The sequence below is a fragment of the Protopterus annectens genome, chromosome 6.part1, assembly GCF_019279795.1.
Source record: "Protopterus annectens isolate FY-2018-M chromosome 6.part1, PAN1.0, whole genome shotgun sequence".
In the NCBI taxonomy this organism is placed as follows: Eukaryota; Metazoa; Chordata; order Ceratodontiformes; family Protopteridae; genus Protopterus; species Protopterus annectens.
Window position 1 is genome coordinate 409,761,443 of NC_056738.1, and position 15,237 is coordinate 409,776,679.

At 38.5% G+C, this 15,237-nt stretch overlaps 1 protein-coding gene across 1 annotated transcript in view; it reads left to right on the plus strand.

Moving 5' to 3' along the window:
* MRPL49 (mitochondrial ribosomal protein L49) overlaps positions 1–14,455 on the plus strand; it is a 188,154-nt gene extending 173,699 nt beyond the window's left edge. The window contains exon 4 of the mRNA XM_044075832.1: positions 12,512–14,455. Coding sequence (XP_043931767.1) covers positions 12,512–12,658 — 147 coding nt within the window. The 3' untranslated portion in view covers positions 12,659–14,455. The remainder of the gene's footprint in view (positions 1–12,511) is intronic.
* Positions 14,456–15,237: the final 782 nt, after the last annotated feature.

The window sequence follows — 15,237 nt, forward strand, 5'->3', positions numbered from 1 at the left end:
TTTTGAGACACTGATGCACCACTCACCAGGCTTTGGATGGGAGAGGGTCATGGTCAGTTGCCTATCAGATGCCAAGATTTGCCTTATCACATAGCTGTCAAGTTTTTACATCACAAGAACAGGTATGACACGTTCATGGTATATGTGGTTGTAAACGACTTGAGACGCATCTTCCTAGACTATATGAAGAGACATGATGGACTGCTTAGAATGCATGTCTGAGGGAGGTATGAACCTAGCTTTGAGCAACATTTTACCATCACCAAAATAATACTGCAGTATGAACAAAATATTGACTTCAACAATTGGCATAGCTTTTGGTGTTCAAAGTGAGTCCAGTATATGTCAAGCTTGGGAGGAGATGGTTCACAGTTCTAACTGCTTTGTCAATGGTGGTGTGCACCCCCCCCCCAGGCTTTCGTATAGTCACTAAAACCTGTTCACCCCCATTGTGATTTTGTAGGCAACATCCATCCTAAAAAGTTTCAAACATAAATTAGAATCTATGTAGCATAAAGGTATTTCTGCTCAGTGTTAGAAGCTGTAGCAAAAACGTCACTCCCTGCACACTCTTTACCCTTTAAGACATTGGTACATGCATCTTTTAGAGTCCTGGTTCAAGACCATTGAGCACACACTGTCAGTGTAGAGTTTCAATCCCTACCACATGTTTGGGCCCACCGCACTAGATGAAGGCACTAAAGGCAGTGTTTTCCATAGTTGTACAAGAAAAAAAAAACCTCCTCCAGACTAGTTAGGCGATAACAAGCAATGTGGAACTTCTCCGCTTCCAGCATGTCATTTACCAAGACCCATTATCACATCATGGGTAACTGTAGGACCCCCCCCCCATCCCTTAACCTATTCCAAACTAGTATGGAGTCCCTTTGCATTAAGTTGAACACCATTTTGCTAGGGGACTTGAACTACCCATCCTTTGACTGAGAGAAGTATACATCCTTTAACATGTATGCCCAGAGATTTCTGGACTTCATCAATGTAAACTGTCTGGGCCAGTTAGTCCACAGCCCAGCTACAGGTGTAAAAGTCGTAAACTTGGTCTCTACTCCCTAACCATTGTAACTCCTACCCTGGACAAATCAGACCACAAGTCAGGGACATTCTGCTTGGGACCGAAACCAGAAACACCCTCCACTACTTCAGTATTCAGAGATTATGCCAAAGCTAATCTAATGAAACTGGTTGATATCCTGGCTAATTTTAACATTCCCTTCAACTTCATGACCCCACCACATGTGTGGAATCCTTTACTGACAAATTCAATGTACATATGAATAGCTGCATAGATGCATCTTTCACCCTCCAAAGTAAATACAATGCCAAATTTAAAAAAAAAACTCATAATGAAACCAAAATATGAACAGGCTCTATTAAAAAAAAAATCATCACATGTAAAAATAGCTAACTCTCAATATGCGAAAATAAGCTATTGTTAAACTTAACCAGGACCTCTGGACCCTGAGCAAGTCAACCAATGGCAGATATGAGGTAAACATTGCCACCCAGGCAAAGGACAGTCACAAAGGCCTCTTAAACTATTAGAAACAATGCCCACTACTGTGCAGAGCTAATCTTCTTGTAATATCCCATATTTGCACATAGTTTACTAGTGGATAAATATAGCTCCAAGTTCACACCCCCCACACCACCCCCAGTCTTCTATGAAAGTCCTCCAGGCAATATTTAAGGCCAAGAATACTGCTTCTGTGAGGCCAATTAACATACTGGGCTGCTTACTTGAAACAAAACGCTAGTAGTGTCAGCTCCAACGAACGGTGCAGAAGTAATGTAATAAGTATAGTAACACTGTCTATTGGTAATCCACCGCAAAAAAACTGCCAAAATGCCGGTAACTCCACAAACTGCTTTATTCCACAAACAAGATTAACGTTAAATGCTGCCAGCGTTTTTCGTTCTAAGTAGTATCAGAACTTCATCAGACAACAGCCAGATAATTACTCACAGTTTTTATACATATTCCAAACAATTAAAACAATTAATTTTAATTAAGTAATAAATCTGCTTTTGCTCCAACTTTTAAAGGAACATTACACATATATGCCATGTAAAAAATATATATGTATATATGCATACTACTGACATGAGGAAAACTTATTACAATTATATAAAAGAAAATGAAAACTACTATAAACACCTTATTGGGTATAACCTTAATAATTTTTATAACTATTTAAAAACATACTTGTTTTCCTAAATTTTCCTAGTGTAAGCTATTTTAAAATGAGCATTACTACTAATATAAAAAAACAATTCTAAAATAATTTTAAAAAACTAAAACAGAGGGACAATTCAACAATTAAGTGACTGACAGTCCAATCAATTTACTGCATCAAATTTTTAATTTTTAAAATACATGCTATTGAGCAAAACTCATTTATGCCTGGTTCTCTATTAGCTGCCAGGCGTAATTGCCAAGTTAGCTCTTTTTTTCTCCAATTCCAGTTTTAGGTAATGGTCATTTACAAAACTATGGTTGTCTTGTGATGTATTAATTCGGTCTATACCCATAAAGTTGAAAGAATGATTAGGATTATTAGCACAATGCCTAGCCAGGGCGTTTTCATTTTTGCCCTTGTCAATAGCGTACAAGTGTTCGTACATCCTGTCACGCAAACGTCTATCTGTTTTGCCCACATAAAATGATGGGCATTGTACACATTGTGCCAGATAGACAATTCCTTTAGAGTTACAGGTGTATGATCCTTTAACAACATACCTAGTTGTCCTAATTATAAAATGATCTGCTGTCATTATATGCCTACAGTACTTACAAGCGCCACATTTCTTAGTCCCCCTTCTGGCATGCATTGGAGTCGATTTCGACTCAAGGAGTTTTTTCATGTTGGTGGCCTTTCTAAATGTTACTACAGGATTGAGATTTAAATTCGTTGCAACATTGGCAGCGTTTAACGTTAATCTTGTTTGTGGAAAAAAGCAGTTTGCGAGTTACCGGCATTTTGGCAGTTTTTTTGCGGTGGATTACCAATAGACAGTGTTACGCTACTTATTACATTATTTCTGCACCGTTCGTTGGAGCTGACACTACTAGCATTTTATTTCAAGTGTAGTGTGGTGCTTCTTGTTCTTTTTTCGTGGCTTTTCACGTTGGTTGTTGGCGCCAAAGAATGGAAAGTAATTCAGAGGAAAATGATGCTTCCCAGGGTAACTTAACACAGCTTTTGCAGTTAATCAATTCAAGGTTGGACCGCTTATTGGAGAAAGTGGATGGGGTTACTAACTCCAGCGGCATCCTTGGTTCTTCAGCAGCTAGTTCCAGTTCATTTGTACCGGGAACACAGACGAATCAAAACGGCACAGCAGTATGCTTACAGAGGGGTGAGCTGAACGAAACAGCTGATAAGGCTGGAAATGGAGGTAACCACATTACCAACCATGGCTTAAAATATAATGTAAGCACATGGTTAACCTCCGAGTTGGAATTGGACTGCCTACAACCAGGTACTGTTAATACAAATTTTAATGAGAGGGAGAATTCAATAACAGATAAACTGAAGCTTTTTGATATTAAATTGCTCAAGATTAAAAAGCTTCAATTAGAGTTAAATTACTTTGATAAATGCTTGAAAGAAAAAATTGTTCCGAAGGGACTAAGGCATTATTCATACCCCACAGGGTTAGAATATGGGTCTGAGTTTTTTAATGAACTGATTGAGATTTACAATAAACAAGGGCTGGAAATTTTACAATGTATGGTGAAACATTACAAGGTTTCCCTTGCTTTGATAACAAAGGAAGTGACAGTGTTAGAACAAGACATAAAGTCAGACCTGGACTTTAATAGATACCAATTTGAGGTGGACAGAACCTTCACAAGTATTGCTCAACAAATGGTTAAATTAAAGGAGAACAAAATTAAAAAACTACAGAGAGACCTGAAAGCATACAGAGAAGGGACAGCCTTCCCTAAACCGCCAGTAGCGCAATACCCTTCACGTAATTACAAAGACTCTTTAGATCAAAATATGCATAAGGAACAAAGAAGGAACCAATCTACAAGGAATGTAGTAGTGGATTTAAATACAGGTCCTGTACTAGATGTGGAATGTTCTATTAATGACAATGACATTTTTGAAGAGGTAACAACCGGTGTTAACTCTCACCAGCCTTTTCGCTCTGATCAGAAGCAGAATACAGGGTTTCAAAAAAACTTCAGAGGGGGGAGGGGGGGAAACTGGAATGTGAATTCAGCCCAGGGGAGCAAGCGGAGATACAACACCCACAGCAACAGCAAGTATCCAGGTTAAGATTGTTTGAAACGCTTCATAACAATGAAGGGGACTTTTTCATTTACAATTTTACAGAATGTGTTATTGATCATGTACTTGTAGAACTGTTTGCTAAGGGTTTAACATTTGTGCCATCGAAAAAATGTGACATAGCAGAAGTATTGATTGACTTTAAATTATTCATTCGCAAATTGAATTTGAATGTTTTGTTTGGGAATTAATCATGCAATAGTAGTGAATTAAGAATAGCAAGTTCCTTTAACCCCCCACAGAACACTACTATGGGTATGTTTGAACATCTTTGTGAAAATGAACTCAGAGACATTTTGAAATGTTCATCTAAAATTAAACCTAAGTCTAATATTTCTGATGAAGAAAAAACCCTGTTAACCCTCCTTAGAAGTTTACCTCTGAGGCTCATGAAACCAGATAAAGGTGGGGGACTGGTAGTTATGCACAATGAGGATTACTCTAACATTATGATGGCCCTTTTGGCCAATAGTACTTATACACCAGTGAGTAGAAATGAATTGAACTTAGCCCACCGTAGGATTAATATGTTTATTAGCGACTTATTTTCAGATGGTATTATAACCTTGGAGCAACATACATATTTGACTATGTTGGCCCCACGGATCCCAAAAAATTTTTGGGATCCCAAAATTGCATAAAAATGTCTCAAACCCACCATTCAGGGCATTAGTGGATGCACGTCAATCAATCACATACCCTTGTGCAAAATTAGTGGACAATATTTTAAAGAAATTTGTCACTATGGAAAATCAGATTTTGAAGGACTCATGGTCCTTCTTACAGAATATGCAATCTATTCCATATGACGACACAAGCAATTTCTTAACAGTGGATGTCATTGATTTATATTCTTGCATCCCACATGACTTGGGAGTAGAATGGGTAGTAGAATTTATTAGAACTAAAGGGGCTAGTGACAACGAATGTAACCTAGTTGAACAGCTACTTGACATTATTTTTAAAAATAACTTTGTTACCTTTGAAAACAACATTTTTGTTAAAAAAAATAGGAGTGGCAATGGGTTCACCAGTTGGATCAAGCTTTGCGAACCTGGTGTTAGCACATTGGGAAAACAACTATGTGTTTAATAGCCATTGGTGTAACAAGTTTACTACTTATAAAAGATTTTTGGATGACATCTTTATCCTATTTAAAGGTAATAGTGAAGAAGCTGACCTTCTTGTAAATTTCTTTAGCTCAACAACATCCTTTTTAAAGTTTACCCAAAACTTTCAGGAAAATTCTATCAACTTTTTGGATGTTGAGTTAAGCAAAAACAGAAGATTTTATACGGCAAAAATCTTTAGAAAGGCTACATACTCTAACAACTTTTTACACTTCTCTAGTATGCATCCCCTTCACCAAAAGAAAGCCGTGGTGAAGGGACAACTAGTGAGAATAGCAAGAATGGTTACTTTGAAAGAAGACTTTGAGGAAGAATGTAAACTGCTACACCTAATGTTTTTGAGGAGAGGGTACCCTGCCTCCTTTTTAGATAACATCTTCCAGGAAGTGGTAGAGAAAAGGGAGAAAGGGTTTTATATACCAATATTGTCTGTAAATGGAAGTATGGAGGTACATGGTTTAAACATTGACCTTACATCTAACATTGGGGACTCAGGGTGTGGAACAACAGAGAATAGAGATCATACTATGGTAAAAAATGTATGTAGTGAAGGGAATTTTGCAACAGTATTTACCATCACTTATCGCCTAGAGGCCACAGAAATAGTCAAAACAGTTAGAAAATACTGGTTCTATTTATTAATGGATAAGAATGTTGCAACGAATTTAAATCTCAATCCTGTAGTAACATTTAGAAAGGCCACCAACATGAAAAAACTCCTTGAGTCGAAATCGACTCCAGTGCATGCCAGAAGGGGGGACTAAGAAATGTGGCGCTTGTAAGTACTGTAGGCATATAATGACAGCAGATCATTTTATAATTAGGACAACTAGGTATGTTGTTAAAGGATCATACACCTGTAACTCTAAAGGAATTGTCTATCTGGCACAATGTGTACAATGCCCATCATTTTATGTGGGCAAAACAGACGTTTGCGTGACAGGATGTACGAACACTTGTACGCTATTGACAAGGGCAAAAATGAAAACGCCCTGGCTAGGCATTGTGCTAATAATCCTAATCATTCTTTCAACTTTATGGGTATAGACCGAATTAATACATCACAAGACAACCATAGTTTTGTAAATGACCATTACCTAAAACTGGAATTGGAGAAAAAAGAGCTAACTTGGCAATTACGCCTGGCAGCTAATAGAGAACCAGGCATAAATGAGTTTTGCTCAATAGCATGTATTTTAAAAATTAAAAATTTGATGCGGTAAATTGATTTGACTGTCAGTCACTTAATTGTTGAATTGTCCCTCTGTTTTAGTTTTTTAAAATTATTTTAGAATAGTTTTTTTTATATTAGTAGTAATGCTTATTTTAAAATAGCTTACATTAGGAAAATTTAGGAAAACAAGTATGTTTTTAAATAGTTATAAAAATTATTAAGGTTATACCCAATAAGGTGTTTATAGTAGTTTTCATTTTCATTTATATAATTGTAATAAGTTTTCCTCATGTCAGTAGTATGCATATATACATATATATTTTTTACATGGCATATATGTGTAATGTTCCTTTAAAAGTTGGAGCAAAAGCAGATTTATTACTTAATTAAAATTAATTGTTTTAATTGTTTGGAATATGTATAAAAACTGTGAGTAATTATCTGGCTGTTGTCTGATGAAGTTCTGATACTACTTAGAACGAAAAACACTGGCAGCGTTTAACGTTAATCTTGTTTGTGGAATAAAGCAGTTTGTGGAGTTACCGGCATTTTGGCAGTTTTTTTGCGGTGGATTACCAATAGACAGTGTTACGCTACTTATTATATTACTTCTGCACCGTTCGTTGGAGCTGACACTACTAGCGTTTTGTTGCAAGTGTAGTGTGGTGCTTCTTGTTCTTTATACTGGGCTGCTTAGCCAGCCTGAAACGGGACCCGTCAGACCCCTTACAGAGGCTATTCAATGTCTGCCTCCAAGCTTTGTGCCAGATGGATGGAGGGCAGCAAATGTGATCCCCTTGCACAAAGGTGGGGTGTTACTGAACTTGGGGAGATTATAGACCCATGAGTCTGATCATCCTCTACAAGGCTATGGAAGGGATCAGTATGGACTTAATAAATGAGGTCACAGGTAACCTAGAAACTAAATCCAAACCAATTCAGATTTAAGGTCAGATCCTGCCTACTTAATGTAGATGACTTTTTCGAGAAGATAACTGAAGGCAAATCAGTGCACACTGCATATCTAGATCATTCAAAGGCATTTAACACCATCCCACACTTTTGGTATCGTAGATAAACTTTTCCAGTTAAATGTTAATCCCTATATAACTCATTAGATAATAAACTGACTCACTAGTAGAGCCCAGGAAATTAGGGTGGGCTGCTATCCCTCCTCCAAAAGTCTTTTTACTAGTGGTGTATCCCAGAATTCTGTCCTTGGGCCACTCACCTTTAGCATTTTTTGGAGGTCAAAGCTACTGACCAGGTTTGAAGATAGCTGTAAACTTGGTGTCATCATGAACTCCACAGGGGACACCAAAATCCTCTCAAACCAATAGCTAGTGTCAGAACCATAAACTAAAACTGAAGGCCAGGAAATATGTAATATCCTCCTGTAAGCAAGAAGTCCATTGTAACTGTCACGTGGACAACGGACACCTGAATTGTTCCAGTAATTAAGGACCTGGAACCTATGTAGGTAATGAATGTCCATCAATCACTACATTTCCATTGTTGTAAGAAAGTGCTTTTGCTTGCACAGCTTACAGTTAGTTTCATCAAAGTATTAATTGTAGTAACAAAGGTGCTGCAGTGGAAAGATATATTCTGCTGTTTCTTTATTGTATGACTGCTTGGTGGGTTGCACCCAGGAGGTAATGGACCTTGTTAAAGCAGGAGCTTTGCTTTAGCTGTTGTCACAGGGAGTAAATTTGCCATCATCTGAGAGTTCACCCTGTTTCCTGTACAGCACATACTTTACTGAGGCAGTTCTTCTGAGTGTGTTACATTTGACAATCTCCATACCAGTAGCTGCACTCATCATTCCTACCAGTATCTATAGCTGCACTACCAATCAGTTGATTGTAATTCCCCTTTTCCTATCTGTGAGGTAGGGTTATCCTCTTCAGCTGTGGTAGTCTGTTTTGATGGATGTGTTGTCTTCTGGGTTAGGAGATCACTTCCTGACTCCTCGGTTCAGGGCATTAAGGATTACTCTGAAGGTAATTGATGTAAAACCTTGATGAGCTGAAAGTGTATTTGCTAGTTTTTTTTTTCCATTTTTCTTTATTTTGACTGATCATTGGTCCTCTTGTCTAGTTGCATTGGTTTGGCGTGTTTTTTTTTTTGTTTAAAAATGCTGAGGAATACAAGGATACTATATAGACTGCTAGAAGTATGGCATTCCAAAGTTACTAAGTGTGAATGATTTAAGGATACTTCTACAGTGGGTTGGCTGACTACAGTGCTTTCTCTGGGAATTGAGCCATTGTAGATGCCACTATATTTTTGGGCCCTATAGGTTCATGTCATCATTAACTAATTCCCTATAATGGAGCTCTGGTAGTTTGAACTGTAACTTCCAGTGGGCAGAACCCAAGCTTCTTGATAGAATCAAATTCTGTCCCAACATTTCAAATAAATGTTTACTATCCCTGGAACCATAGGGGTTAATAAAGAAGTATAAATGGCAAAGTCTTCAACAAAAATATTTTTATAGCAATAGTAGTCTTCAGGTTCTAGGTCTTGAACTGGATTTTATAAGTCCCAGTAAACACGGTAACTATCAAGTTTGTAATATTTTGTTAGCAACTTAATATCTCAGCAACCACACATATTATACACGTACTGTCAGCAGCATTTTATTAGCCCAGCTAGGAGCTTTCATGTGAGGCTAAACAATTCTGTCTGTGCTACTTGATTGCTGAGATTGTAGAAAAATATGACATTTTATGACTATATAAATATACGAACAGCAATTTAATTTCTTACCTGCACTAGACGGAGGGCAAATTTCAGTGCAGTTGCGTGCATTTAGAAAATGAGAGAAAGAGACATGGTTGGATGATATGGGGATAGTGAATCAGGAAGTGCAGTGGATTAGCAAGGCAGAAGCCAGGGCAGCTATGAAGAAGATGAAGAATGGAAAGGCAGTTGATTCAGATGACATACCTGTAGAAGCATGGAGATGTTTAGGAGAGATGGCAGTGGAGTTTTTAGCCAGATTGTTTAATGCTGTCTTGGAAAGTGAGAGGATGCCTGAGGAGTGGAGAATTGTACTGGTACCTATTTTTAAGAGGGTTAATTTACAGAGCTGTAGTAACTACAGAGGGATAAAATTGATCAGCCACAGCATGAATTTATGGAAAAGAGTGTGAAAGCTAGGCTAAGAGGAGAAGTTATGATTAGTGAGCAGCAGTATGGTTTAATGTCAGGAAAGAGCACTACAGATAAGAGTTTGCTCTGAGGGTGTTGATGACGTATGGAGAAGCTCAGAAAGAGTTGCATTGTGTTTTTGTGGATTTAGAGAAAGCATATGACAGGCTGTCTAGGGAGTTGTGGTATTGTATGAGGAAGTCGGGAGTGGCAGAGAAGTATGTTTGCCCTCGTACATATCTTGTACTACTCTGTGATAATGGTGAGGTCTGCAGTAGGAGTGATAGATGCGTTTAAAGTGGAGGAGGGATTACATCAAGGATCAGCTCTGAACCCATTCTTATTTGCAATGGTGTTGTACAGGTTGACAGAAGAGATCAGACAGGAGTCTCCGTGGACTGTGATGTTTGCGGATGACATTGTGATCTGTTGTCATAGCAGGGAGCAGGTTGAGGAGACCCTAGAGAGATGGAAATATAGAGGAGAGGAATGAAGGTCAGTAGAACCAAGACCGAATGTGTGTAAATGAGAGGGAGGACTGAGGAATGGTGAGGATGCAGGGAGTAGAGCTGGCTAAGTTGGATCAGTTTAAATGCTTGGGATCAACAGTTGAGTAATGGTGAGTGTGGAAAAAAGGTGAGAAGAGTGTGCAGACAGGTTGTGTGGATGGAGAAGTGTCATGAGTGATTTGTGATAGACTGGTACCACCAAGAATGAAAGGGAAGGCTCACAAGATGGTAGTGAGACCAGCTATGTTATATGGGTTGGAGACAGTTCTGATGAAAAGCCAAGTGGCAGAGTTAGATGTTAAGATTTGTGTTTGGTGTGACAAGGATGGACAGGATTAGGAATGAGTATATCAGAGGGTCAGCACAGGTTAGATGGTTTGGAGATAAAGCCAGAGAGGTGAAATTGTGTTGGTTTGAACAAGTGCAGAGGAGTGATGCTGGGTATGTTGGGAGAAGGATGCTAAGGATGGAGCTACCAGGCAACAGGAAAAGAGAAAGACCTAAGAGAAGGTTTATGGATGTGGTGAGAGAGGACATGCAGGTTGGTGCGACAGAGCAAGATGCAGAGAACAAGAAGAAATGGAAACAGATGATCCAATGCAGCAACCCCTAACAGGAGCAGCTGAAAGAAGATTTTGCTACTTTGTATGTAGCTGTAGCATGGTTTTGGAATTATAAATGCAAATATGAACAAGCAGTATTTGATGCTCAGAGACGTCAGTAGGATGTAACTGCAGAAACACCTGCAGCCATCAACTGGCTGTAATCAGTTAAGTGGTATAATTAGGATAGCTGTCACAGGAGTTTCCTTTGGCATTTCAGAGAAATGTGTCCTAAACTACTTAAGTCATTTTGCTTTCCAATGTAGTCACATTTTGGGGATTGCTCTTATGGATGCTTCTGGGGATTCTAAACAAGTGCTTCACTGCAGAGGATTTCTCGAAGTAAGATAAATTTGAACATATGGGAATATTCTACAGATTAGTTTAGTTGCTGTTTGAGAGGGATTTTTTTAACCCCACCCCACCCCCACACACACACATTTTATCCCTATTCCTAGGAATTTCTCATTAGAAAAACTGAACATTGTGAGAGGTAAGATCATCTTTTATGTGATGGTGCATGGTAGTCTAGGCTTTATGCTGCAGTGTACACCAGTGAGAGAGCTGCTCTCTCAAATCATCAAAGTATTTGACTACTGGAAAAAAAATCAGCATTGTTGCATTATCAGTAAGAAGTCTGTTTTGCAATAAGTTTTGTAGAAATCTTTCCCACAAAAATGTATGTTATGTGATTACTTTATCTACTGTACTACTTCTCTTGGATTATTCTTTCTAGTTTGCTTTTTTGTGATTTACCTCATCAGAATGCACAACATTCCATTTTGTGCATTAAATGTCAGCTGTTGCCGTTGTCTATTTGCGCACACTAAAAGCTGCCAAAACATGTGAGGTGGCCATAGATTTAGAGACTAGATTCCAAAATGTTTTGTGCAGCATTGTTGGTTGGGTTGAAGTTCAGCTGTCTCTGAGTTGATATAATTTATGAGGGACCATGGCTTCAGAGATAATTAAACTAAGACTTGATAAGGAAAATACAAAAGATAACCATCAGTGGAAACCTGTGCCTCCCCATAATTGTGGGGTCTACCTGCACTTCCAGGCTTCCCGCAACTAAGGGTTGGGGCTGTTGAGGAAATCAAGGTTTCTCTGTTATGTATCATACTGCTGCTGTGGGAGTTCCTTCCTTTCTATGAGTGCATGGTAGTATCCTGTGGGACATGCATTTGGTGGATCTCTTGGAACCATTGTTCATTTGTGCAAGTTGATACTGGCAAGCCTTCTTACCAACCCTTTGAAAGGACTGTGCAGCTGTTTCCTTACCTTCTGCCAAGCAAATCCAACTGCTTCAAGTGTTCTGTCCATGTTTCCCACCCCCAGGGCAGGTGTGCTTGTTCTCCGCTGCCAGCATTTCAGACACCTGAATCTCTAATCAAACGCAAGTCACCTGGGCTGTCGGGGCTTTATTCCTCTTATGCACATCACTGGTTTACCCATGTAATGTATTGCAGTTGGATATATTTGTAGATATGGTGCATTGATATATTTATAGGTATGACGCATTTTGTCCATTGATTGGTAACTTTTCAATATGTTAGCAGATGCTTGAGAAGTATGTGGAGTTTAAGGCTACTATACAACTAATGTTGTTTTATTCCTACAGGCTCTTGAAAAGGAACTGGAACAGTACTTAAAGCAAATAACAGAGACTGTGCCACCTATTCAAGTCAATGAAGTTAGCATGAGTATCCTGATCAAAGGCCATTTTGACAAGGAACTGAAATCATGGTTGTTGGACAAAGGCTTCTGAAGAGCTACTTCCAGTGTGTAGTGTTGAATGACTTTTGTATATGTCTTGAGTGATCATTGTTAGCTGTATTGTAAGGTATTCTGGCCCATCTTATACCTTTGAAACAGGTTTTCCAGCATTTGTTCATTGTACTGAAGTCCATGGAGGATCGGCTACATTTCATATTGATTTACGTCTGTATGTAAATTTAAATATGTATGTGTTCCTTATTTAATGCAATCAAGCCCTTAGTCTTGGGGATTTGAGTAAGATCTTTCTCTTCCGCAGAACTCCAAATGATTTGATTGCAAATCACTCTTCATTCACAACTGCACATACTTTTATCTGTTCCACAGAGGTAGTGTGTGTATGTCTATTATATATATATATATATATATATATATATATATATATATATATATATATATATATATATATATATTTATATATTTTTTTTTTTTTATTACTGTGCAGTGTTGACTTTATTTGCAGCAAGGCAGACTATTTCATTCTTGAGGAAATAGTGTCTGACATAAAAGTTATGATTTTTGTATTTGAGATCGTAATATACTAAAATGGATGTTACTTTTTATGTGAGCAGAGAAAAAATTGTAAACTAAAATTTTCAGGGAGGACAAATGCAACCTATACAGTTCATATTTAATGACTACTGGTACAAGATATGCTACAAAGTATAACTCTGAAAAGCAGTACGAGACTAGAGATGATATTTTATTGCAAAATATTGTTGGGAATGTCTTTTTTTTAACAGTTTATGTCAAGATTCCCCCTTCAGAATGGATTAGACTTGTAGTATAGAATACAGGAGATTTCATGTTACACTGAGACTTTAAAGTAAGTTACATTTCAGTATCATGTTAAATAGACTTCTATTCTTTATTTTGATGGGTACGTATTGAGAACCACACGCAGTTGTTTGCACGTTTTAAGCAGTTCTTGGAGCTTGCAGATACTGAGTGACCTTCGTTAAAGAGTAGCTGACTATACAGTGATGTACAACTGGTTTTAGTAGTATGAAATGATATGGCAAGAAGTGGACACAGCACAACTTTGTCTGTTTCACAACCAGCCTATATGCAGAATTTAACAGAGAATACCTTACTGCCCATGTAATATACTCTTTGCTTCCAAGACTGTTTCACTTGCCATCTTTCAATGCAACAGATTTTTACTGGCCAGCTCATTGGTAGTGTTTTGACTGAGACTTCATTGCTGGTGGCCAAGAAAGGTCTGTTTGGGAGAGAGACTGAGCAGCTGATGTGGCTCTGTCTCTCTTCTACAGGCAGTTCTGCAGTGCAGATGATGACCTGTCACTTTTATACACCTAGAAATGCTGGTTAGAGCACATAAGTAATCACGGCAGGGCAGTAGATGGGCTTTGAGGGTCATGGCCAGAACTGGGGTATAGCTTAATAAATAGTTTGGAGGAACACCAAAGTATGAGGCTTGAGGCCATATTAAGCCTAGCAGCTAGCTTAAAGGATTACTGCTATGAGTGGTTAACCAGCCAGGATACAGAGTTTGATTTCCTCGGCCTTCATTTGCCTACTATGCTTCCTTGAGTAAGTCACTTAACCAGGTGGTGCTTGGGGGCAGCTGGGTATTTGGGCTATGCTTCTCGATGGTCCCTGGGCAGCAAGCCTTGTAAAGTTCTGTGAGTCTGTATAACCAAGGTTGCCCCCTTTTTTATTTCAATGTTTATTTTATTCCTGTTAGATTAAATAGTTTCCGAAAAGGATGTGACTTACCACTGATTAATTGCATAAAGCTATCCTTGGTTCTGATTCAGTAACATCATGTGCTGCCGTTTCTGTATTCCTGATTTCTTTAATTTGTTTTGAAATATTACACAGTCTGTTTTTCTTATGCCTCTGTGGCTGTCTGTCCACCCCCCACTTTTCCATATTGACCCCCACCTAACTCTTTCTGGTGTATGCACGTGCTAAAGATTTGAGTCCAGGAATAAAGTGTCATATAGCAGGGGATGTTCTTTTTTTGATAGTAGCCCTGGCCAAACTCAACCCCCCATCCAATGTCTTTTTTGCCAACACAGCTAGAGCGAGACCTGCTGGGGCTACTTGGTGACATTTATGCTTTCACAGACTTCTTACAGAGCATATTCAGGTTGTACATCTCACTGCACATATCTGACCAAATGCTGCATCTTCCTTGATAACCTGGATCGGCTAACCAACATCAAATATTCACTACCACCCACCCTCCATGATCAGCTTTTCTAGCTCCCCAGTCAGTGTCTGAACCCATGTTATATGCGTTCAAGTTGGAATGTTATCTGTTTGCATAATAGTACAGCAAAAAAAAAAAAAAAAAGATTATGTATGAGATTGTCTCTAGCATGAACCATAGAACTTAAGATAAGGGAAGTCAAGAATAAGTCCATCAGTACGGTTTGTAACTATTTGCTTTGAGGGTTGCAGTGGTAGCATGTTGAGGAGGGATACACAAGACTTGTCTCCAGCAGCATTTTACAAGTCATCCTGTGGGGTTCTTGGGCATTCCCAGCCAAGCTTCCCATAGGATCATTCTCACTGGATGCCCAAATCATCTCAACTGACTGC